This window comes from Etheostoma cragini, chromosome 4 (assembly GCF_013103735.1).
Source record: "Etheostoma cragini isolate CJK2018 chromosome 4, CSU_Ecrag_1.0, whole genome shotgun sequence".
NCBI classification, from domain to species: domain Eukaryota; kingdom Metazoa; phylum Chordata; class Actinopteri; order Perciformes; family Percidae; genus Etheostoma; species Etheostoma cragini.
The window spans coordinates 3,527,506-3,552,864 of NC_048410.1; the positions used below are offsets into that span (position 1 = coordinate 3,527,506).

The 25,359-nt window shown below is 39.5% G+C and overlaps 1 protein-coding gene and 1 long non-coding RNA gene across 3 annotated transcripts in view; one reads left to right on the forward strand and one right to left on the reverse strand.

Moving 5' to 3' along the window:
- The window catches only part of LOC117942857, a 10,468-nt gene extending 910 nt beyond the window's left edge, over positions 1–9,558 (reverse strand). Inside the window, exons 1-2 of the long non-coding RNA XR_004656238.1 lie at positions 9,466–9,558; positions 7,926–8,356 (exon numbers count right to left, since the gene is read on the reverse strand). This is a non-coding gene — a long non-coding RNA (uncharacterized LOC117942857). The remainder of the gene's footprint in view (positions 1–7,925; positions 8,357–9,465) is intronic.
- On the forward strand, positions 2,578–22,274 carry hdac11 (histone deacetylase 11). 2 transcript variants are annotated; one of them, XM_034868523.1, is made up of 12 exons: positions 2,578–2,836; positions 3,214–3,273; positions 5,011–5,159; positions 6,894–6,994; positions 8,729–8,755; positions 9,698–9,814; positions 11,722–11,764; positions 13,854–13,930; positions 15,378–15,440; positions 17,525–17,621; positions 19,809–19,987; positions 21,933–22,274. In XM_034868523.1, the coding sequence occupies exons 2-12, from the start codon at positions 3,239–3,241 to the stop codon at positions 22,173–22,175; spliced, it is 1,131 nt and encodes a 376-aa protein (XP_034724414.1). In that variant the 5' UTR covers positions 2,578–2,836; positions 3,214–3,238; the 3' UTR covers positions 22,176–22,274. The 2 variants fall into 2 exon arrangements, with proteins under 2 accessions (XP_034724414.1, XP_034724413.1); XM_034868522.1 differs by lacking the exon at positions 8,729–8,755.
- The last annotated feature ends 3,085 nt before the right edge of the window (positions 22,275–25,359 follow it).

Below are 25,359 nucleotides of genomic sequence, written 5' to 3' on the forward strand. Positions count from 1 at the left end.
GATACAGTATTAGGGACCACTAAGGTCTATATAAAAGAGACTTCAGATACAGTATTAGAGGACCACTAAGGTCTATATGAAAGCATCCAAAGAGCACCATGTCTTGGGACCTTTAAGGCATCTAAATGATTGTCAGAAGACATAGTAAAGTATCCACACATACAGTAGTTGCTGTAATCAATTCAGAGGTAAATAAATCCCTTTATAGGTTAGGCTCCCTCCTGTAATTGTGACTGGTTAAACCCTGTGATCTTAGAAGCCATGAAACCTAAATGTTGAGTGAACGCGCAGCTCACTTTTAAGCTTGTTGTCATTGACCATTGGCCGAATGTAGCAATGTACAGTGCCTGAGCCTGAATTTACCTAGTCTACAGCTTTAAACCTTATCAGATTCCATTTGTGTTCTACAGCCTGAAAAATAGAGAGACTAGTCAGGATCCTGATAATCAGTTTACTGCATGAGGCTGGGTTTGGCACCTAAAGCAACCACAGCAAGGCTGGCAGGATGGCAGGGCAAACAACCATAAAAGCAGGGGTACATGAGATCACTGCCTGGCTCTGGAAATCAGATGAGCAGATGGAAAACTGAGAGGCACTGTTTGAGTCAAAAAGCCAATTGTAGTCTGTCAGTTCTGGGTCTTCCAGCTAGCAGTCCAAACATCTGAAGCCCTATAGGATTTAAACACATGGCTCCATTGTCTGTCAAAATAATGCAAGCATAGCAAGTTTATATTTGTTTAAACTCTGAAATGTGTGTGAGCTATTCTGTACTGCTGCCCCCCCCACCATGCAACATAAGAGGAGATCTGAATAAAATAAAAATCTAAACTGTCATGTTGTCTTCCCGTCAACAATCAACCTTTTTTTGGTCTCCCCCCCAGATCAGAGGATGGTGAATGGATCCCCAGACTGGTTTATGTCCAAATTAAGTCAGGATACTGTTTAGAAACCATTTCAAAAATCTATTCAAATGCTAAAAAATGAAATAAAACAATGTTCAATGAAATTAATCATTCATTTTACATGTGAAGCACATCATATGCATCTATCTTTGGGTTGGTTAAAAGAAACCCATATTTCTGATATCAAAAAACATCTGACTCGCGGGCAACATAATGGTTAAAGCTGTAGGTTTGAACTTCCTGTTGGTATATGAAGATTCGGGGGCCTGGCACAACGTCCCGCATAGCTTTACCTGGAGAAGATGTTAATAAGCTCAACCTCAACCAGCTACATTACAGTGCTGAATTGATGCTAATACATCATAATACTCCAATAATATAATGTGTATTCAACACTCTTAAAGGCCCAGTTCTGCATAATTAGCCCTATTGCCTTTGATGCATGAGTACATTTTGCTCATATGTCTTCTGTACTTACACTAAAGTATTTAAAAACTATAAATCTTTCTCTTGTAGTGCAGTATTTTAATACTGTCTTTTACAATTTATTACGTATAGGGCTCTGGAATTATCACTGGATATCATTTTTAAGTTTCATGGATACAAACATATCTATAATTAGTGTATGTGCTTCATCCACAAAGAACATGAACAGTCCAAATTTAAGAATAATGTATAATAATGAATAAATAAATGTTATAAAATTGAATAAGACACCCCCAAATTACCCATCAAAATCACCTCAAAGAGCGTTGTGTGGAATCAATCATGTTATTTTGGGTAATTAAAAAGAAAATTGATATAGGGAAACAGGTCAATTTGACCCGAGGACAACATGAGGGTTAATAACTGTTTTTAACCCTTGTGTTGTCTTCCCGTCAACATGCAATTTGCTGTCCTCTTAAATGTCTTAGGTATTTTTTTAGATGCTTTTTTAAGGTTTCTGCTGTTATTTTTTCCCCATTAGATTCACCACTAACCGATGAAGTTATTACAGCTAGTTCTACACTAAATTCATTGTTTATAAACCTCATTCATATTTAAATATACCTCATTTTTTAGTGAAAATAAAGAAATATGAAATGACAAAATTATTTAAACAAATAGTTACGATTGAGTGGATAATCACAGCCTGTCAAAGTTGAGTCTACTATTTAGAAACCATTTCATTGTTTTCCTCAATAAATATTCAGTGTAATAAAACACCCAATAATCTATGTTAGAGATGTGATCCTTCATTTTCTTTACAAAGAGCATTATATAAACCCTTCTGTGTTAATTTGGGGTAATTTGCTTGAAAGAAACCCCAATTTCTGATGTAGAAACTTTAAAAACGGATCAAATTTGACCAGAGGACAAGAAAAGTTTGTTTTTTAATCATGTTGGTTGCTAACATTTTATGACTCTTGTCTTTTATTGTGATTTTGTTCTATGAAGCACATCGGGCTGCATGCTGCATTAAAACTAAATGTACATGAGCAGGATCAAAATAAAGCCTTTCCTCTTGCGTCCGCCATATCAGCAACAAGGTAAGCAGACGTTAGGAAGAACGGGACAAGATGGTGGGATATAGAAAGGGAAAAAAAGAAAGTGAAAGCTTTCGGAGTTCATGTTTATTCTGCTTTAAATGTAGGCTACGTGTGCGGTAACAACCATAGACAGTTAAAGGCAACGTAAAGGACGGAGCTCGAGCACTTTCTACGTACAGTGCGTATTCTACGTAGCGGCGGCGGAGCAGGGCGTAATAAGGATCTGTCAAAGCAACGCTGTGAAGAAACGACATCTTCTTTCTGTTAGCTGCCTACTTACAAAAACCCCGAAGCTAAATCCGGTCAAAAGGACCAAAAACTGAACGTCTCCATTAACAGAAAGAGGTTCTGTAGTTCCAGGAGGTGTCGGCGGTGACCAGCGTTATTCCCCATACACAGTGGCAGGTGAGTCTCATCGGCTGTTGCTAGTTTCTGTCCTTTGAAACAGTCCACACAGAAGCTAACGTTAGCTAAAATGAGCTGGGACAAATCATTATAGACCTGCACATAGCCTACACATGTTTGGAGGCTGTGTGTGTCCATTCACACGTTTCCTTGTTTCGTTGCGTCTCTGAAAATGCATTTCTGGTAGTGCGCATGCGCGAGCAATTACTTTCTTTGCTTGTGCAGTAACATTTAACGTTGAAAGAATGTTATTTTTTTTTACAAACATTGAGATTTTTAAACGGAATTATTCGTGTTTTAAGAGTTACAGTTAGTAGTTCCAGGTGAAGGAATGTCACTGTCCATTGGTCCATCTTTATCTCCCCCCCCCTCCACAGATGAAAGTTGCAATGCCTGAAAAACATGTCTCACAAAGAAGAGAATGAAGGGAAGAGGAGGTGAGCAATACAAACTAGCATGACCGGTCCAAGAATGCTTATTAAATGGTAACGTTGGTATTTTTCAAACTTGACCCTATTTTCCTAATGTGTTGGTGTCCTAATGTGTAAGTGGCTAATGTTAACTAATGACTTGGTCTAGTATGAAGCATGTGTACTGAGTATACTCCTATAAGGATCCGAAATCTGGCCTACATAATCACCCCCCAAGAGAGTAGAATCAGTGCTTTCTACACAAGAAAGTGCAGTTTATTATTGGAAAGACCTGGGTGGACAAAATGATGAAGGAAGAACTGTTTACTATCACAAACTCAGAACCCCTCAAGGCTGACATTTTAAGGCTGAAATGTAATCACCTGAGATGGGCAGGCCATGTTAGCAGAGTAACCCGATCTCGCTTACCCCGCTCAGTACTACATGGAGTATTGGTGGAGGGAACTTGGCATACGGGTAGACCTAAACTGCGCTTCAAGGATGTGTAAAAGAGAGATCTCATAGACTTTGATATAGGGTAAGTATCAATCAATATCAATATTATATTGATATTGGGACATGCCACTAGATATCGTCTTAGATTTGGGATAACGCGATATGACAATTGTTGTCTCTTACTGGTTTTAAAGGCTGCATTACAGTAAAATGATGTCCTTTTCTGAACTTACCAGACTGTTGTAGCTGTTCTATTATTTGCCTTTCCCCACTTAGACATTATGTTCACATTACTGATGATTATCTAAAGTATCAAAGTGTGAATATATTTTGTTAAAGCACCAATTGTCAACCCTAGAATATCGCTGCAATATCAATATCAAAGTATTTAGTCAAGAATATCATATCTGATTTTCCCCCTATCGCCCAGCCCTACTTCGTGACCAATGAAGAACAAGCTTCTACCACGGAAGAGCTAACAAGAATTAAAATGTGAAAAAAGCGCCACGCATTGTCAGTCATGACAGAAGCATGCCAAATCAATGCATCATCAATTTGCGTCCACTAATAGTGCAGTTTTTGCCACGGTCTGGCTCAGTTTATTGTTCTAAGTCTCTGACAACATTGTGTCATCTACCCCTACAGAGATAGACCTTTTTGTTAAAGAGTAAAATCCTATATGACACAGCTCAGAAATGACCATAGCCAAACTCACCAAACTCCATTTTAATTAAATAGTACTCATAGCGTGCATAGAGCCAGCATATTTCCACATGTTAATGGATGATATAAGGGTTCATTTCAACCAAACTAGAGTGTTGATTATTGGAACAATGGAAAGACCGATCAATACGGCTTTTGTTTCTGTCGACTTTGAATGAAGTGTGTTTTTTACCATCATAAAATTATTATTTTTATATATATATATATATATTTGTTTTATTTAAATGGAGCTATGTAGCAATTTTTGGGCTGTTTCATGTTAAACAAAAAGGATCTCACTCTTTTAACAAAAAGGCCTATCCCTGTAGGGATCCTTTCCATAATGTTACCAGACACTTGGAATAACAATGTGAGCATGTCAGTGGCAAAACGAGCACTTTTTGTGCACAGAAAATCATTGTAGCTTTGTTCATAGTGGACTAATTTCATTTTCTTTTACACATTTTAATTGTTGTTACCAACAGCCGCAAAAACATAGGAAAATAGGGTACAGGTTGAAAAAAAAAAAAGTTACACTTGAAGCCAATGGGGAAAGGCAATGCAGCAGTGTTGTATTAAACACCTTTTTGTTCTTTCTATTTTCAGTTCTCACCACACTGAATTGTACACCAGCATCCCTCGAACATGTCTTCCCATTGTCTACCACCCAGACTACAACATCACCTTCATGGGCCTTGAAAAGCTCCATCCATTTGATGCAGGGAAGTGGGGGAAAGTCATTCACTTCTTGAAAGGTAAGAGAATGAGAAACACACACAGATGGGAAGAGTTGATCAAAGGAGCAAAGAGACATAGAGAACAAGGAGGAGAGAGTGCAGAGGTGAGATGTAGTTGTAGATGTAGCGAGGGGAAAGGCAAAGCAATGGAGCACAGACAATTAGAGAAAACTCCCCGGGGGAGTCTGTGCAGCTACAGAAGATGAGGCCCAGCACGGGTTACAAGGCCGAGGGAGAACCGTCGCTGGCTAAATGGCACGACTTGATACAAAGTTCTTGCCAAAAATGAATCGTGCACCATGGATTGACTTTGCTATCAAAAAGTGTCGTACACCGCTTAATGAATTCATACAAACATTCAGAAGAGTGCAAATTAAAAACCCTGAGCTTCTGCTGAAAGAGGAAAAACCTTGGACTTTTTTTTGTATTCACCTTTGCAATAACCGAGAGAAAAAGTGGCTGCTTTTGCATATTAAACAAGTATATGTAGAAAAGCATCCAAAGGAACCTGTTGTGCGATGGATTTTAATGACCCATCTGTTTTAGATTCAAACTCAGAGGCTGATTGGTTTTTGTTTTGAAACAGAAGTGTGTAACAACCTTTCTGTGTCGTCCAAGAAAAAACTGCAGCAGCTAATGTTAATAAAAAAATAAGCTAAATGTAATTTAAAAAATGTAATAAAGGACTATTATGCGACCCTTAAACTAAAAACCATACCTGTTTTTTGTGTTAAAAATCAAGCCAATTTGACATAGTGGCCAAACAGTATGGAGGATTTGCAGCTTCCGTGGCCGTCACGTGATCACAGGTCCCAAAAAGACTTTTCCCTGTAGACTTACATGGCAAAAGAGACCTCTGTAAATCAATGGAGACATTTTTTTGAGGGTCACAACCCTTGCATATGTCTCCTTTCATATCACAATTTGATTAATCGGTCCGATAACATTTGGAAAGTCCAGAAGCGCTGCACGATTAAATCGGTTAATTACCATTCAAGTTAGCGGAGTGCTAAACCGGAAGTAGATGGCTCTGCTGCGGGGGGTCTCTAGCACGCCTGCTGTCTGTGCCCAATAATGCGGAATTCGCGCCAAACCTTCTGGGTATTTTATATGAGGAAGTTGAACCTCTTTGGCTTCATGCTTACCTGAGCAACTCTCAGAAGAATGAACGGGGTTTCGCCTACAACGCTGTATCCATATTTTAGAGAGAAAACAGATTTGCCGACACGGTTCATTTGAGACGATTTGAGGCCCATATACGTGATATGAAAACAACGGTGAATCAGACCCGTCGAAAGCATACTGTAAACCTCAGTGACTGCCTATTGACATTGACTGATACGCTGCCCTCTGTTGGACAGAACATATACAACTAAATTTTGATATCAATATAGGTCTCACTGACGGCTTTTAATGGTTAAAATATTATTTAAAAAATTAAAATATGATTTTTGGGCAAAAGTCAAAGCCCTACTTCATGACAACACTGCAACCAGAGATTGAAAATCTTCACCGTGGCAGGAGTTTTTAAAAACACTTTGGTTTTAGTGGCCTGATACTGCGTTTGTGGACAAACGGCCAAACTGCATAGAAAAAGCTGCGGTTTTGAAAATACCTGTGTTTGTGTGGACAGGGCCTTAGCTTATTGAATTGATATCACAATCCCAAGTCTTTCATGTAACAACGGCATCATATTATTAGTCGCAAGCCTATTTGACTTATTTGACTAATCGAACAATGCCTTTGTCTCAGAGGAGCACTTCATCACTGACGGAAACATTGTGGAAGCCCGTGAAGCTACTGAAGAGGATCTGCTGGTGGTTCACACCAAACGCTACCTCAACAGATTAAAGGTTGCTCCCCCCCCTCCTCCCCCTTCCCTCACCACTTCCTACCTTTAGTGCATTATCTCTCTCATCTCTCATTATGACGGCATGCCACATTCACTACAGTTCTTCATCTCTGCACTTCTTTCTGTACATCTATCTGTTTTACACGCATCGCTCAGTAGTACTGAGAAGGTAAGGGGTCCATCAGGATTTTAATTGGATTTGATATTTAAATTATAGTCTCCCATTGCTAGACCTAGGAGGAAAACCTGCTCTGGTTTATTGGCATTACTTTAAATCAATCACAATCTGGGATTTCACTCTGATTTTCTCTAAATGTTTCCTCTATTTGACATTTTCCTTCTCGTGTTGCAATGCAAGGAGGTGACATAACTAGTCCTCCTTCTAATCAATCATGTCAGGCATATATTCAGAACAAAGCACCTCTCCGACTCCTTTGAGTCAATAACAGTTTTTGTGCGTTCAGTCTTCTCCGCCCTAGGAGTTGATTAATATGCTCATTTGATTTCCCCTCCAGGGGGGATTTGGGAGGTTGCAGTTCACTTGTTTGTCGTTGGTATAGAAATACTGAGATGTGGTTGTAAATCTCTCTTAAAGGAGTGTCTACTTCGGGAAAACTAAAGCTGATATCAGTAATATCAGTAATATCAGCAGTAATTCCTTAGGTGTAGATTTTTTGGGGATGCAGGGGATTGTGTCCCACCGGACCTCCCAAATATTTAGAATAGATAAATTTGTCCTCCTCACTAAATAATAAGGACAAGCCGCTCCCAAAAAGAGGGAAAAGGAACTTCCAAGGGGGCTTGTTTCCAAATGATATCAGACACCCCTATAGTGGACCACACCAGCTTAAACCAGCAGCACCTGTTTGTATTAGAGTGACAAAAAAAGTCCCTCCGTCTCTTTTTTTTTCTCTCTTTCTCTGTGATATGACGCTGCCTTTAAAAGGTCCCACGACATGGTGCTCTTGGATGCTTTTATATAGACCTTAGTGGTCCCCTAATACCATATCTGAAGTCTTTTTTTTTTCAAAATACAGCCTTGGTGCAAAATTAAAGCCACTAGAGCCAGTCCAACAATGAGATTTCCTTGGGATGTGCTGTTTCTGAGTCTGTAGCTTTTGAGGAGGGGGGCGGGGGCAAGGTGGAGGCTGGGGTGTGTGGCCTTGACCAACTGACAGTTTGCTGGTCTGAAAGCCATGATGTCTTTCTCTCATGGATGGGCCAAATGCTCTGGTCAGGCAAAGCCGAGAAAGGGGAGGTAACCTTGCCCCTTATGACCTCATAAGGTGTAAGTTCCAGATTGGCCCACCTGAGCTTTCATTTCCTCAAAGGCAGAGCAGGATAACCAGGGCTCGATTTACACCTACTGCCATTTCTAGCCACTGTGTGATCATAGACAGGCTGGGGGAACTCTTAATAATGTTTAAAAAACTCATAAAGTGAATATGTCTTGCCTTTGGACCTTTAAATGCGGTCGAGATGTACAAACAATCTGGCGTAAAACAATAATTGTGTCTAATGGTGCTACAGAAGTTGTTGCAAAAACATTTTACCAGAATGCAGGAAACAAAGTATTTGACGCTCAGACTTTTCGGGGGGAGTCCCCAGAACAACCGTTCCTCCCCCGTCCCTGATTATAATGTCTCCCACCAATGTTGATACAAAGCCTTCGCCCTTGAGTAGTTCTATCATCTTCAAAGACTTTGTATTTCTCTCTCCCCTCTCCTGCATGCACAACCAAATCTTGGAGGGCTCAAGAGAGGTACCTCAGTACTCTGCTGTGAATTTGCATTCTTCTCTTTCTGTCCTTTTTTTTATTCATGTGAGAGTTGAGAGCGAGACTCTCTTTATTCAGCTTCTCTACACCTTTTATATCCAAACCCTGATGGACACACATTGAAACACAATGTGTTTTTACCTCCTTTTTTTGGGCTCTCCGTTGCTTTGTTGCAGCGTTTGCAACTGCATGCCGACCCGTTCCCAGTGAACTGATTGCCTGGGGGTGGGGTTATGTAGCTTACTATGAAATGTCATTCAGTCAGCATGTCTGTTCCTCTGATATTATCCTATGATATGCTTCTTTTTGGATGCTTTCATATAGGCCTTAGTCGTCCCCTAATACTGTATCTGAGGTCTCTTTCCCAAAATTCAGCCTTGGTGTAGAATTACAGCCACTAGAGCCAGTCCCACAATAAGCTTTCCTTGGTATGTGCCATTTCTGTGTCTGTTGCTTTAAAGGATATTGAGGAGGAGGGAGGTTGAGGTTGTGGCCATGACCAACTGCCACTTTGCTTGTTTGAAAGCCAAGATGTCTCTCTCTCATGGCTGGGCCAAATTCTCTGGGTGGGCAAAGCAGAGAAAGGGAGGTAACCTTTCCCCTTATGACTTCATAAGGGGCAAGATTCCAGATTGGCCCACCTGAGCATTCATTTTCTCAAAGGCAGAGCAGGAGACCCAGGGCTCGGTTTACACCTATCACCATTTCTAGCCACTGGGGGATCATGGACAGACTGGGGGAACTCATATTATTGTTGAAAACTCAAAGTGACACGGGACCTTTAAGAACATAAAGGACTGATAAAGAGCAACTCAGCTGTCAACTGAGGTCCATCTGTGGTTTTGTTATAGTTTAGTCATAGCACAGAAAAAAGGATAGAAGAAGAAGAAAAGGTACTGTGACTAATTGTGTTCTTTTTCACTTTAGTGGTCTCTGGTGGTGGCAACGATCACAGAGATCCCACCCCTCCTGTTTCTGCCTAATTTCCTGGTGCAGCGGAAAGTGTTGAGGCCTTTGCGGACACAGACTGGAGGAACAATAATGGTAGATATCTGTGAGCCTCATTTCCTCTCCGTGTCTCTTCATGTTTGTATCTGGTAATATTAACATATCTTACCCGTCTTCTGACTATTCAGAGCAAGTCTATGTCTCTATGTCACATACAGTATAGATGATGTTCTGTAATAAAGCACTTTAGAAATACAAGCTCTGCAGTAGTCCTGCACAATTTGGGGAAAAGTATGAATCACAATTCTTTTTTTGTTGTTCCTTAGAATTGATATTATGATTTGCTGCCACGATTTATTTGACCATTACAAAACAAATCAAATTGGCAGTACGAAACATAGATTTAATTTTGGCACCTTTAGCACATTGCTCATCACCACAAGCCTGTAGACATAGAGGACTATTTTTAAAACTCACAAAAGAAAGTAGTAGCGTTTGTGATGCAGTCGGCTCGTAAAATTGAATAAAAATAAAAATCATAAAAAACTCAAAGTTAACTAAAAATTAAATTGTGAACAGGGTGAATGGAGATCGCGATTAATCGTGCAGGACCTCCTCTGCAGGTGCATCACAGCCTGCTTGGGCATTTCCACTAAACCGCCTTTAAAGCTTTGGTGTGAAACTTTTTAATATTAATGAAAGTCCGTTACCAAGACCAGAGGCCTGTACTACGAAACAGGATTTGGCATTAGGTAACTTCAGGCTCCACCCAGGATTGTTACTGGGTTTTATTGCCATGGTAACTTATGCTGAACTCTTAACCTTGTTGGGAGCAGGTTATGTTGGAGATTAGAGATCGATTGATAATGGCGTCACCGTTCCTAGAAGAGCCGCTGGAGCGAGAGAAAATTTATATATTGAAAATTATATTATACCTAGCATCCTGCCTAAGGCCTTTTTTTACCCAAAGAGATGCATTCTTGGAGTAATGGTTAATGGAGTTGTGGGGATGCGGCTGTAGTAAAAAATGCCTGGTGCTCTCACTGCTTACATTGAGCGCTTGTTTTTTCCCCCATACTGAGAGGAGTGTTAGAGCCATGACCAGAGTGGTCATTAGACTGCTAATACTCATCCATCCTTGTTGTTCCTTAACACACAGTCCCACCTAGCTCATATGTCTTTCCCTCAGGTGTCCTACACGCTTAGCTCCTGAAATATATGGGCCCTTTTTCACCTCGAGAGACAAATCTTGACCTGTCTTTAAAAGTAGATGCTGCCACGTACATATAGAAGCACTAGTGAAGAAAATGTACCGTCTCTGTTATTTATGATTTATCTGATTACATTTTGCTCATCAATCCTTGAACACTGTAGCGGTTTGAAAGTAACTACATTCTCAAGAATGTCATTTTATTTGTAAAGTGTAGTAGATAAGCCCTCGCCCTCGACATCTAGGTATTTTTGGCATACTTTAGATTTTTTATTTTGCTACAAAATGTGCTACATTTTGCCAAAATCTGTATGTACTGCTAAGACTGGTGTTTTGAAAAAGGTCTCAGTTTAAAATCCATGCTTGTTCCTCTTATGGAGCCATTTTTCAGCACAGGTGTTTATAATGATATATTAATAATGCCTTAGAGGGCAGATTTACAAATGAGGGGAAAAAGAGAAGCTGTGGTGACACCAACAGAATTTGAAGTGTTTTTTTCCAGATCTGTGCCCTGCGGTGAAAAGCAGCATCTGAATGCATCACCTTGAAATATTTTTCAAGGAGATAGTTTTTTTTCCCCCGCTTTCTTCTGTTCTTAAATAAACACATCATTTCTGGTGACTGCAAAATACCCTTAATAATTGGAGCTGCATTTTGTGGTTTACTTGGACAAGGTCATTTTCTTTTATAACTTGATTTTCTGTTTCACTCAAAAAGGCCTTTTTTTTTTTTTTTAATGAATCTTTCAATGTTGGTTTTGGAATATAACTTAAATATTTTGTCTTTTCCACAGGCAGGAAAACTAGCTGTCGACCGAGGATGGGCTATAAACGTAGGTAAGTGAGTATCTCGTACTTGTCACGAGTTCAGCAGCATGACCCAAATGCAAGACTCTTTTAGGCAAATGTGCAGAACAAACACTTTATTTTGACTCTGCAACTTAGAAACTCACAACTACAAACCAACAGGACTCTCACAGGAACAAACTGAGAAATGAACAAACCAGAGACAAAGGAACAGGAGTGTAGAAATACACAGACCAGTCAACAGAAAGACAGGGGTTACAACGAGACTGTAACGAGGAACAGGTGAGAGCGGGAATGGAAATAAACTAACAACACAATAGGGAACAGGTGGGAGCAGAACCTGAGAGAAACTCAAGAGACAGGAAGTGCAGACCATATAAGGGGATGGGCGGAGACAAAGACACATGACAGGTGACCACAGAGCACTTGGAAAACAGCAAAAAGGACAAAACACAACACGATACACAAAATGGCCACAAGAGTGGCACAAAGGCAGTCTGACACAGCAGGATCCTGACAGTACTGACAACCAATCCCTCTGCATACAGCTCCAATGTGTAAGAGGGCGTTACCAGTTACTGTAGAGTTAGGGATAGTTCAAAAATGTTCTGATACTGGTACCAGTAGCAATACCCTGACTTCGACACTGGTTCCTTAACTTTTGTGGATACCAGTTTCATAAAACAAAAAGAAAGACACATTACGGCTCAAATCTTTTTATTTATACATTTTTCTCTGTGCGAGTTTCTTTCCCCTGTGTGTCTCTACAACGTCTAACGTTAAACAGCCAGTCACAGACCTTATTAGATTTTGCTAGAAGAATGCTCAAAGCCATCCTTCTCCTCTATGCGTTCGCTCTCTCTCTCTCTCTCTCTCTCTCTCTCTCTCTCTCTCTCTCTCTCTCTCTCTCTCTGTGTGTGTGTTTGGCAGTCATCCAACAACAACAACCCCTACCACCTCCATCTAGAAGTCAAGACAGCCAACATCACCGCAAACCTGGCTGTTTTACTTTTAAATATGTTTATTTTGGTAAAATATCCGGCTGCACTGTGGTCTTCCTGTATGTAATCACCTGCCCGGCTAGACACATAAGTTTGCGTATTGGATAAAAAAATAGAGGAGACTCTGAAACTATTGCTGGAACATACGAGCATTCACTGAAACTATCCGCCCGGTGTGGCCCAACCGATTGGATAACTGGGGCGCAAAAAAAAAAAAAAAAAAAGCAATACGCTGTTACACGGGCGTTGAATGTCAAGCATTTTTTAAAACTTGATACTTAAGAGGCAATTTGGTCGTTCAGAAGTATCGAATTCAGGTCGCAGCCCTGAGTTACTGTCGGTGTCCAACCCTACACAGTACGTTAATATTAGGACTGTAACAGCACACACAATTCTTGGGTCGTATGTACCTTGGTTTTGGGGCCATAGATGGGTATGTATCCCTAAGACACGGAAAACAGACAAAATGAAAAAGGAGGCCTCTGCATGCACTGTGATAATAATAATAATAATATATTTTATTTAATGGTGCCTTTCATTGCACTCAAGGTACGTCACATTTGTTCACTATAGAAACATACAGTAGGCAACAAAGCACCCGCAATAAAACCTCAATGAAATCAACAATAAAATATAAATAGGCAACTCAACTCGGCAATGAGAAATAAAATAGGATGCAGGCTTTATAAAAGACTTATAAAAGATGTTTTTGGAGGCCAGGCAATAAATTGTAATCATATCTTTCGCTGTTGCCTTACTTGGCTGTGTTTATATTCCATGGTACACTGTAGTGTAATGAACATGAGCATAGCAGGGCAGAGGGGAGTATAACTTTTAACCTGAATGAATGGTTATCATCCCAATTTGTTTAAAATGATCTCCCCCCCCCCATCCCTGTACTGTACATTGCTGCACTTCAAGCTTTTTAGTAGCAATTGAACAGTCCTATTCAGGTGTCTATACATCCATCGTTGTGCCACAGGGGAACAGCCGCCATTTTTATGAGCTGCAATAGACTCAATAAGAGCCTAGGACCAATTACGTTTTTTTAAAGTAATAGCCCTTCTCGGCTTGTCTAATGGCCCTGACGTTGAGCCAGTGGATGTTCTGTTTCCCAGGAGGAGGCTTCCACCACTGCTCCAGCGACAAGGGAGGAGGCTTTTGTGCCTTTGCCGACATCACTCTGGCCATCAAGGTAGGACTAGTCTGGATCAACAACAGTACATTTCCATATAATAAGAATGATAATTGCCTCACATTCGGCGCCGCCGGATGTCCCGCCGGATGTCCCTTGCCTTCCGCTCTCTGTGGGTTGCCGTTCTCAAACTCTGTTCCCTTCTGAAAACAACAATCTTCCAGAAAGTTTGGATCGTGCAATAAGGCAGGCCTGCTTGGTTCTTTTGGGAATGATTGTTAAGATTTACAAAGAATGTGTTTACGACATTTACTCTCTAATTGGGACGTTTTGGGACCGATTGGCAGGGATTTGCCGGTAAGATCAAATTACATTTAACCATAAATCAGCTAATCGATAGCTCATTACTGTTTTGTGTTAACAGTTAACTTCATTTAATATTGTATGTGCCGTTTTCCTTTGCGGGGTTTAAATATTCCACCAACACAAGTTCCTTCCTGAGACTATTTTGCAGTGCCACCACCGCGCCCGGAGTTTAGCACCGCCCAAGACGATTGTGATTGGTTTAAAGAAATACAAACAACCCTGAGAACTCCTTTTTTCCCTCCTATCCCAGAATGTATTTGTGGTGTTGCCAGACCTTTTTTTTTATTTAAGTGAAAACACACAAGTGAGCGGGTCAAAGTTTAAGATGAATCATGGACAACACCCAAAAACAAGCTATTTTAAAGTTCACAGCGTTAGCATGGTTAGCATTGCTAGGTCTCTTTCCTGATTTACAGGCCCTAAAGCATCCCCTGCTTTATTGTCTACTTTAAAGAAATGAGACCACAATTTACTAAATAAACATTGTGCTGTATTGAAGAAGACTTGAAACTAGCGATTGAGACCACAAAACTCATTGTGAAAATGTTCACTGAGGTAATAAATCAAATGAGAAGTAAGGTTATTTACTCATAGAGCTTTATAGAAACAGACTTCTTTTTGGAGCAAGTGAAGGCGCTCCCTGCTGGAAGTTAGCTTTAAGGCCCTTCCGCATTGGCTTCAATTTTCAGGGCTGGATGCTTTGTCCATTATTTTTACAGTCTGTCTGGATCACAACGTACATGAAAGAATGGAAACACAGCTACTGTGGGGTAGATTGCAATGGTGGTGGCTCACAGCCCAGCAATGTTCTTGAGGGCTTTGTCTCTCTTAAACTGAAATTCCCACAATGGCTGCTCTTCAGCAAACATTAGATAGACTATGCAGATGGTTGAGTACCAAAAAAGAAAGGAGTGAAGGGTTTATGTGCAGCTATTGAACAGGTTCCATTCTGTCAACATCTTCGAACCAAAACATAAGTATGAGCTTAACCCGGTTATTGTGGACATTTCTGTCCTTCAGCTCAATTGTTATTCAATATCAAAAGCATGACTTTTACTTTGAAATTCCATAGAAAGAGAATGATCTGAGAATGTGTCATCTTCAGAGAGAGAGAGCAAACATTTTCCCATTCATTTCTCAGTTTCTGTTTGAGAGAGTGGAAGGCGTCTCCAGGGCTACCATCATCGATCTGGATGCTCATCAGGTGAGTCGATATCATTACCTCTCTGTGTGTCAATGTGTGTCGCTTTTACCACCCCACCAATCAATGAGGCTCCCTGCGGGGCCAAATTGGCCCTTACTGTCATATTCAGTGGAATGTATCTGAAAAGATCTCTACTGGCAAACAGCTTTAGATAATATTGGACTATCACTGGGTTTTCTGCAGAAATGTCAGCTACTTGTATCCTTGGGCTTGTTACCTCTGTGATGTGTGGGTTGTGTGAAACATTGTTCAAACACACACACACATCACATTGTCTGCTTTTGTAGAAAACAATTTTGAAAGCCATTACTGCCATAAATGCCATTTACTTTGGCAAAGCCAAAAGAAATAAGTAAAATCTTGATTGTTATCAAAGAAAATCAGATCTACATTTGATTCCGTCTGAACTAGAAGTATAAGAAAGTGTCTCAGCCTTTTTGCTCCCACTTAAATGTCCTTTCCTTCACTTGAAATAAGTTATCTGGGCTCTTTTTTCCCACAAGGAAACCAGGCGATCCAAGGAGGGTTACATTTTGACATCACGGAAGGCTTGTATCATGTGGACGCGCCAACAGTTTTTTTGTGAATAGAACATTCTCACGGGGGACAGAAACTATGCACTATAGCTTTAATATGTTACAGTTTGCACTTTAAAGATCTGAGCTGCTTTCAGTTTTTTGCTATTATGTTTGTAATCGTAATTAAATAATTTATATAGAGAGATTTGTCTCTATAAACGCACGTGGTGAACAGATTGACAGTCTGTGTGTAAATGTGTAGTCTGTGTGTGCGTATCTCTTTGTTCAATCAACACGAAGCAGCTAAACAGAAACTCCAATTTTCACAGGTCCACTGGCTGACAGCTTGCATCCCCATTATCTTGGAGAGGACCAAGATAATAGCTCAAATAATAGCATGTCACTGTGTATTACTATATTAGACATTAAATTGAATATAAAACAGGATTTTCCCTACCATTATAAGACTTATAGGAAACAGCACCAAAGCTGAATGAATGTAAAATCCATTTGAGCATCAAAACTAATGGAATGTTATTATGGTTGGTTCCCAGTTGACGTCTTTAGCAAGTGTTGTCTTTAAGCCTTTGAAGTATTATTTATGTATTATATCCTCTCGCTTTTCCCATGTTCAGACATGGTAATAATAATTGTCCGTGATGATGATGCTGATGAAGTTGAAGCATTTTTTTAAGATATGTGCACTAAGTCTTTGGTGTTGTTTATTTCACACGTCATCATTGTATTTTTAAACCCAATTTCAGGAGGTACAATGATCATATGCAACCCGCGTGAAATGGGGAACATCCAAATAAGCTACTAAAAGCTTCCACAAACCTAGGGAAAACACTGTAAAGTTGGATAAAATCATAGGGGTTAAATATTTTAATGGTGAAGCAAAGTCTGTAGACAGTTACTGCTTCAGCATGCAGTTCGCCAGGAAATAATTACAGCAGTAAAGTCCAGGAAAATCACTTTTAAACAAATGAGATGTTTTTAATTTGTGAGGTTTCTAAGGTGCTGGCAGACGTATTTTTGAACTTTGGGCCGAGGAAGGCAAGCGGTTTCCTTATGCCTCCAGTTTTTTTATGCCAAGCTAATCACCTCCTGGATCCAGTTTTTAACCTTTTCAACCGGATATTCTCAAGGCGATGGAGGTTTAAGCCGTCCATTCCTTCGTGTATGATGGGGAACGTGAACTCACTGGCTAACAAGACTGTTCAAAGTTCAAAGACAGTGTTGAAAAAGTGCAATCCACATGTAAATCCACAATTACATTATTTTCCAAAATTGCTACTCGAAACGCCATTCAAGTGACAGCCGTGGTTGCGTTAGATGCTAACTTGTAGCCAGCAGTGAACAAACTTTGTTTTGTAGCTCTCTGTAGCTAAAACCGAGAGCTCAACACACAGGGTGAAAAGAAGAGCTGCAGCAATGGGCAGTGTAACAAAATATGGTGTTTAAAAAAAAAAATTAAACCATGCGACCTCTAAATACAATTATAAACCTGAAAATGGGCATTATATGAGGTCTTTACTAAAAGGTGATGGTTCTGCTCTGTTGTAGGGAAATGGACACGAGCGCGATTTCTTGGACGACAGACGAGTGTTCATCATGGATGTGTATAATCGCTACATATATCCTGGGGACGAATATGCCAAAAGTGAGTTGATAGCACCGCAAGGCTACAATTAGAGTTGTTCTGATACCAATAGCAGTATCGCACATCCCTCCGATACTGCCTTGGAAGCTGGTATCGGCGAGTATGCAACAAAACTATGCACTAAGCTGAAACCAAGTAATTTGAAGGCCTGAAAGAAATGACAAAGTAATTTATTGATGTTCTTTTTTTCCGTTATGACTGGCTGTCAAACTAGACAGTTAATGAATATATATATATATATGTGTGTGTGTGTACATGTATGTGTTTTCTTTTGCACTGCTACTGGATCAATACTCTGTATTGGGTGATGTGAAAGTTCATGAATTGGAATTTGTATTGGGAAGGAAAAAATGGGCTTGGAACATCTAATGTTATAATAGTTTTAAATTTACAATTAGTTTTTATTGTATTGTAGTTTTGACTTTCGGATTTCATTTCACGCTATGAGGTTTTTAAACATTATTATGAGTTCCCCCAGCCTGTCTATGGTCCCCCCAGCGGGTAGAAATGGTGATAGGGTATCCTGCTCTGCCTTTGACAAAAATGAAAGCTCAGATGGGCCGATCAGAAATCTTGCTCCTTATGAGGTCATAAGAGGAAATGTTACCTCCCCTTTCTCTGCTTTTCCCGCCCAGAGAATTTGGCCCGTCCATGAGGAAGAGACATCATGGCTTTCAAACAAGCAAAGTGGCAGTTGGTCGAGGCCACAGTTTTTGAGTTTCAGTTACAATAAATATTTTCACTGCTTATTTTCATTTTAGTTTTCACTTTAGTTTACTATAATAACTAACCCTGCAGCATCTTCATTTTTCAATTTTCCCTCAGTACCATTTTAATTATTACATGCTGTGATTTTCCCCTTTGCATTACCATACTCACTCTATTAGCACTCAGCTGGAAATATGTCATGCAGGAGTCCATGCAACACGATAATCATGGCTTCTACACAAAACTAATATGCCAATACATAAAAGCTGATCTGACAGCAGCTACGTCACCATTTGGCCTCAATTCTTACAATCCCCCGGGGACGAAACTCTCCCCATCCTTGGGCTGTCTGCTTCTTCTCTGCAACTTAATGAATTTTATAATCATATCTACCCTGTAAGAAAGTAAAATAAATGTAAATTCTGGCTTGTTTAAGATAAAAAAAACACTTCCATTTTGCTTCCTATTTTGGTCCAAGACACATTTCTTTCCTTGTTCCCTCAAAGAGACCCAAGCTTTCAATTTTTGGACACTATTTTTTCTTTCAAGTCTTTTTAAACTAGCAGGACTAGCCTTGAAAAACTATCAAAAAACTAGTTGTTTGAATTATGAAACATAAAGGTCTTTTAATGAACCTTTTTCATCATTTGCATTAATTATTGGAAATGGACATAGTAATTAATTAAAGTGCTGCTGCAGATTTACACTTTGGAGTATTCTATAGATAGAGGAACACAATTACCCACCTGAACATGTCGTGACAATTCAGTGAGCAGAAAGTTTTGATTTATTCTGCCTGAGTTAAAAGATATACTGCAGCAATCATTAGCCCACGTAGACATCAGGCCCCTGGTTAACTGCCCCTATTTCTTTATCGCTGGTTCCAAGGGTGTAGGTTCTCTTTCAACATTGCCGGGGACACTATGAGTGGGAGGGTGGTTGTCCACAATAAGTTATTAAGCGTCAAACACTTCACTTAACTGGTGAATTTTTTTTTTAACAATTTATTGTGCAAATGTCTTTTATTTATTAGATAATAAAAGACATGAGGAAATAATTATCTTGTATCGTTCAAAACTTTCTTCATATATAAAACATCACATGGTTTCTGGATTTTTTTTTTTTTTTTTTAAGAAAAGATCTTGTTAACCTTGTTGAAGCCAATAAGCTCCCAAACTTGAAAGTTACATAACTACATGTTGTGTTCTTTTACCCACAATGTAGCTCAAGTAGACACTAATCATGTTTTCAGTCCATTGAATGTTTTTTTTTTACCTCTTTCGAAGATTGGGTTGTCTTTCTTTTTTTTTTTGTGGGACAAATCTACCTCTTCTGAATATCTAAATATCTACCTTTTCTAAATATCCCCCCCAATCTACGCCTGTGATGGTTGGTTTGTTGATGGCAGCTGTGTTCTGTGGCTTTGCAATGAGGATCAGTGTGGACATGCTTAATATCTCCACTTCTTTGTATCTCCAGGAGCCATAAAGAGAAAGGTGGAGCTGGACTGGGGCACTGAAGACTCTGAGTACCTTCAGAAAGTGGAGCTCCACTGTGACGGAGCGCTGAACGAGGTCCGACCTGACATTATTGTCTACAACGCTGGGACGGACATCCTGGATGGGGACCCGCTTGGGGGACTCTCTATATCACCCCAGGTACTCTGTCTGACACCCAATGTTAATGTACTCCAGAAGTGAGGATTGATAAACCAGAAGTGACAGAGTAACTTTTTACAGTTCATAGGGCTAAATGATTAATAATTTTACAATCGAAATCGCGATTTGAAAGAATGCACTTAGCTAATCGTGAAGACTGCAAGTCTTGTTAATTTGCATCTCAAATTAACAAGCACAACCATGGCCAGACGAAGGAATTGCTTCTAAATGTCTTTTGAGTAATATAACAAAGTAATAATGCCACATTGGCACGTCGCTAATGAGAGTTGAGTGATTCATCAGCGTTTTTTGCAACTGTTCTATTATATTTCAACAAAGTACGCCATTTTGTTGAATTTTAGCTAAAAATGTGGCGTCACAATACTGGGGTAAAGAGGCCGGGTGAAACGAACAACCAACAAAAAGATGAGCATGAGTTAAAGAAAAGTCAAAGAAGACGTTTTAATACAAAGAGGACAATTTGCGACAACGGCAAGGTTTGTGAGGGGATGGTTTATGTAAGCAGTGCAGAACAAATGTACTGCAGTGGCTGTCGTGCCACAGCTAGTCACAGTAGTTCTTTTCCACATATGTTTTTTTACATACACAAGCTTCTACTTTTTTCTTTTAAACACAGTTTCTCATCTTTTGTACTTAAGGACTTTACCCACGCCTCAGAAGTTCTCCAATACTTTAACATTGGAAACCCTGTATACCCGCAATGACTTTTCCAATTTTGCCGCTCTGTATCAAAATCATCTTTTGTTGCATTACTTTCCCTTTAAGTAAGCTTGCATGTTCCTTAAAAATGAACTTAAACACAACTATCAATTTTTGTGATTTTTGTACATTTTTAGATGGCATTACATACAGGAATCGAGGTGACACCAATTTGTGGCAATGTGTCTACTAGTGAAAGTGAAGAGCATCTTCAGATCAGTTCACATCCCTGTTTATTCTGAAGAGAGCCTTTCATACGATAAATGTTGACCATTTTTAGAAGATGAACTTCTTTATCTGCAGGGCTGAATGTATAAGTGGCCGGCTCAGCTGTGTCATGTTACATGAGCACTTCATGGAGCTAATTTGTCAGGAAATTTGAAAGCATACTAAGAGCGTATCCGCAATGAGACAAATGTGGATGTATTACTTGCTGTGTGCGGAGGTATCCTGCCAGTGGTCCTGCAAATTCCAGAGAATTATTGGCGTAAATAAGAATGTGTTATTGGGAATGGTGCGCTGATGTGTGTTGCAGAGCTGATTTGGGAAGCTTAATGGCCAAAAATGTAAATTTTTTGATTGAATGGTCCAGGACTCCCCAGTACTGAGTAACCAGCAATTAAGATTTTTTTTCATATCAATACCCTTACTTCTAATTGTTATAACAGTGTTATCAATATGCAGATATATATCATGATTTACTGGGAAAAACCAAGCAATTACCGGTCAAATCTAACATTTAGCAACCCCATATAGCCCAAAAGGAACAATGCTTTGTTTGAGAACCACATTTTCAGACACTGCAACGCTTGGCATTTGGTAGTCAAATTAGGTTCTAGATCAACTCTTTAAATAGTTGACTATTCAGGGGTCTCCCCTACAAATAATAGATATGAATATAAATATATCCAAGATGCATGCAATGATAATTTCATGCAATTGCTGTGTATGGTACTGGCACATATTTTGGCTAAATCCAGGCACTGTGTTTCTTGAATATTAATGAAATCAATATTCAGTATATCGGTATACCGTTTCTTTCCTCCTTTAAATGAGTTTTGTGGCTCCACAGCGGAGAATAGCGTTATCCAACCAGCCAGGCCTCCCTTCCCTCGTTGAGTGAGGAAGGGAGCGTTAGCCTGAAAACATTCAGATAAGGAACTAGAACCATCAATGGGCGGGGATTGACTGACAGACCGGCTTTTCTCTTGTCTTTCTCTGTCAGGGCATTGTAAATAGAGATGAGATTGTGTTCAGGGCTGCGATGCGACGGGGCATCCCAATACTCATGGTAACATCTGGGGGGTACCAGAAGAAAACCGCCCGCATCATCGCTGACTCCATCCTCAACTTGCACAGGCAGGGCCTGATTGGAGCAGAGGCTCTGGAGGGGGAGGGATCATCATCACTGGTGACCAGCATGATGTGCAGCTCTGGATCTGTTGGATCAACATTCACTGCTGTATGAGTAGGGTTAGGTTGTTGTTGTTTTTTACAGGTACCGGTGCTAAAACAATACTTCTCAAATGGCGCCAGATCCTAAAACCTGAACCGATACTTACTTGACCACGAAACAACAGTCGCTCATATTAAAGAACGGCTTGTTTATTGCTAAAGCCATATGGTCAAATTTAAATGATTTAATGAAAATGTAATTTTAACATATTTTAACCAGTCAGTTGCTGTTAAACAACAAAAAATTAACCACTAGAGCGCAGAAGACTACACTAAATGCCCCATGAGCTTACAAGTTGCAATTGAATGCACCAGTGTGGTTTCTCTGACCACTTTCACTAGGACAGTGGCCAGCTGCAGACTGTTAAACATCTTGGTGTTGGAATCTTTAACCGTGTTTAAGACCGCTACTAGGAGGGGCGTAACGATACATCGATCCGATCAATATATTGATTCAATCCTCAACGTTCCAATGTTATCGATACCAAGGGGAAATATGGATACCAATCGTCATCTTTAAGATGTGCCTTTATTTTGGAATTCCCACTTTATATTTATTCTTTTTATTAAAGAGAGTAGTTTTTTTTTTTTAATTTAAATGTGTGGAAGAGCTTAGTAGTGAAATGGTCAAATTGTATTTTTGTTGCTTTTTGAAATGAAATATAAGTGTAGCTAATTGGGTTACATGGGCTTATATATCAACTAGTATCGGTGACAACCCCCTGATTCAAAATCATATCCTGGCAGACTTTGTGATATCTGTAAATATTGTAACGTTGTCCCAAGAATCGATATTATACCGTATGGTGAAATAACATGTGATTTACACCCCTAGCCTCGAGCTAACGGTAGGCTAACGTTCCCTGCTGCCAAGTGTAATGTTAACTAATGATGTTTCTGTTGCCTGTAACGTTCATTTCGGAGCACCAAAGAGCAGCAGATAGATTGTTTGGTAGATAGTGTTTTTTTGGGAAACCAGTGCCATATTGGCACCGGGTTTCGGTACCCAACTCTATGTCTGAGATGCAGCAATCCTGGCGTTAACACTCACACCTGTGTCATCTACAGCTGTGACATTTAAAAACACTGAAGTAACGTTTTCGTGATATTATTATGCTTGTAATGTCATGCAGAAATGTGTTGATTTGAAATTCATGACATAAATAGCTTTTGTGTGTATAAATACACAGTACAGGCCAAAAGTTTGGTTGACAATTGAATGAGAAGGTGTGTCCAAACTTTTGGCCTGGACTGTATATAAATATATATATATATATATATATATTCATTTTTATTTATTTTATTTTGTTTTGTCTTTTAATTGGCAATATCTTAAAGGGAATCATCCTCCAAACTAAATTGTACTGAAACATTAGCACTCTTCTGACTACAGCCAAGTTCTCATATGCAACAAAGAGAGTTGTTTAAATTTTCATCACTTGGAAAATGATATGTTTTATGGAAAATATACTGTTGGGCCAGCGTTTTAGAGAGAGAGTATTCTTTCATCTCAGGAAATATAATAATGTGATATGTGAAAGATACAAATACATTATTAGTTCATGACATTTGAAAGAGGTTTTGATGTTCTTACAGATACATGGGATGTACTGTATATCAATAATCATCCATCAGGTAACAGTTAGAGGTGAAAAAAAAATTCATTGCACATAAAATCTCTAACTATCAAACAAGATCTTATTGGGATGTTTAACTTCTTACAGAAGATACTGTTTTCTTCATTCCTCTGTAGCATTTCTAGTATAAATTGGTGTTTTTTTTTCATCTAAACAATATTGTAATCATTATATAGTAAACGGTGTTTCATTAATCATGTTCAGCCGGGATTTTGACTAATATACATACACACACACACACACACACACACACACACACACACACACACACTATCTGTCAAACGTTTGGGGTCACTTAGAAATTTCCATTGCACCCCATTAAACACAGAATACCAGCTGAGATCAGTTGCCTTGGTTTTTTTCTAACCAGGGCAGCAGTTTTCAGATTACATTATGTACTTAGAAAATTTCAAAAGGGTTCTCCAATGTTTCCTCAGTTAGTTTTTTTTTATTTTATCAGATCAGTGAACAGAATGTGCCTTAGGAGCATTGGATGAATGGTTGCTGATAATGACATAATGAGGTGTGGAAATTTGTAAGTGACCCCAAACTTTTGACCGGTAATGTTTATATAATAAAAACTAAAACATATCACTCTGAGCACTTTGATTGGTGTATGTTGAAAGTTCGCCAACACTCCCAAAAAAAATCTAAGTTCTTGTTGCAGTGTGTCCCTGTCATCCTCAGATCAAAGTCCAAACTGTGTCTTCAGTGATTTTAAGTCCTGATTGGTTTTCAGACATACTGAACTCTGTATGGTGTGAAAGGAGAATACATCATAAAAAAAAATATTGGCTCAAAATTGATTAATGTCACAGTTTCCAAAAGACACAAAAGTACTCAGAAGGAGGGAAGGTTGCACGCATGTTCACACCTTGCACAGTACACCCGTAGATCCTCTGTACTAAATGAGGTATGAAACGGTACACACTTCCTGTCTCCTAAATTGCCACGCCTGGTTTGAAAGAGTAGACTCTGTGTGCCATTGCATTAGATTTGTTTTGCAGCTAACTCGACCTGAAGTGGCAGCGAGCAGGTGCTGCTGTCATAATTTTGCAATGTGTTTTTGCTCGGATGATCTTCCACTGGCTTCACGCTGCTGTTAGGAAAGTTAAAACAAAGTTATGAGTGGAGTACAGACTCATGATCATTTGAAAGATTAAAAGGCCTATCTTTGAACAGCATGAAAAGCAGTGTATTGGAGCTTCCATCCAGGAAGCTGTTTGGACACATTCATAATGAAACTGTGAAGGGGGGGGGGGGATATTAGCGGTGTCACTGCTAATTAGCTAAAGCCTTTGATCTAGTGTGCTGCTGTTGAATGCGGCTGAAAGTGTCTACCTTTAATTAGGTCTCAGAATATATCACTTATTGTATGCAGGCCTGCTCTTTATACCCTATATCTTTGATCCCAGATTCCAGCTCATCAGCTTCTTTCTGTGTCGGCTAGCATTAGTCGTTTGAGTTGATTAGATGTGGCGTGCCAAAAAAGAACTCTTCAAAGCTGTCACGTAGGGCTGGGCGATATGGAGAAAGTCAAATATCACGATATTTTTGACC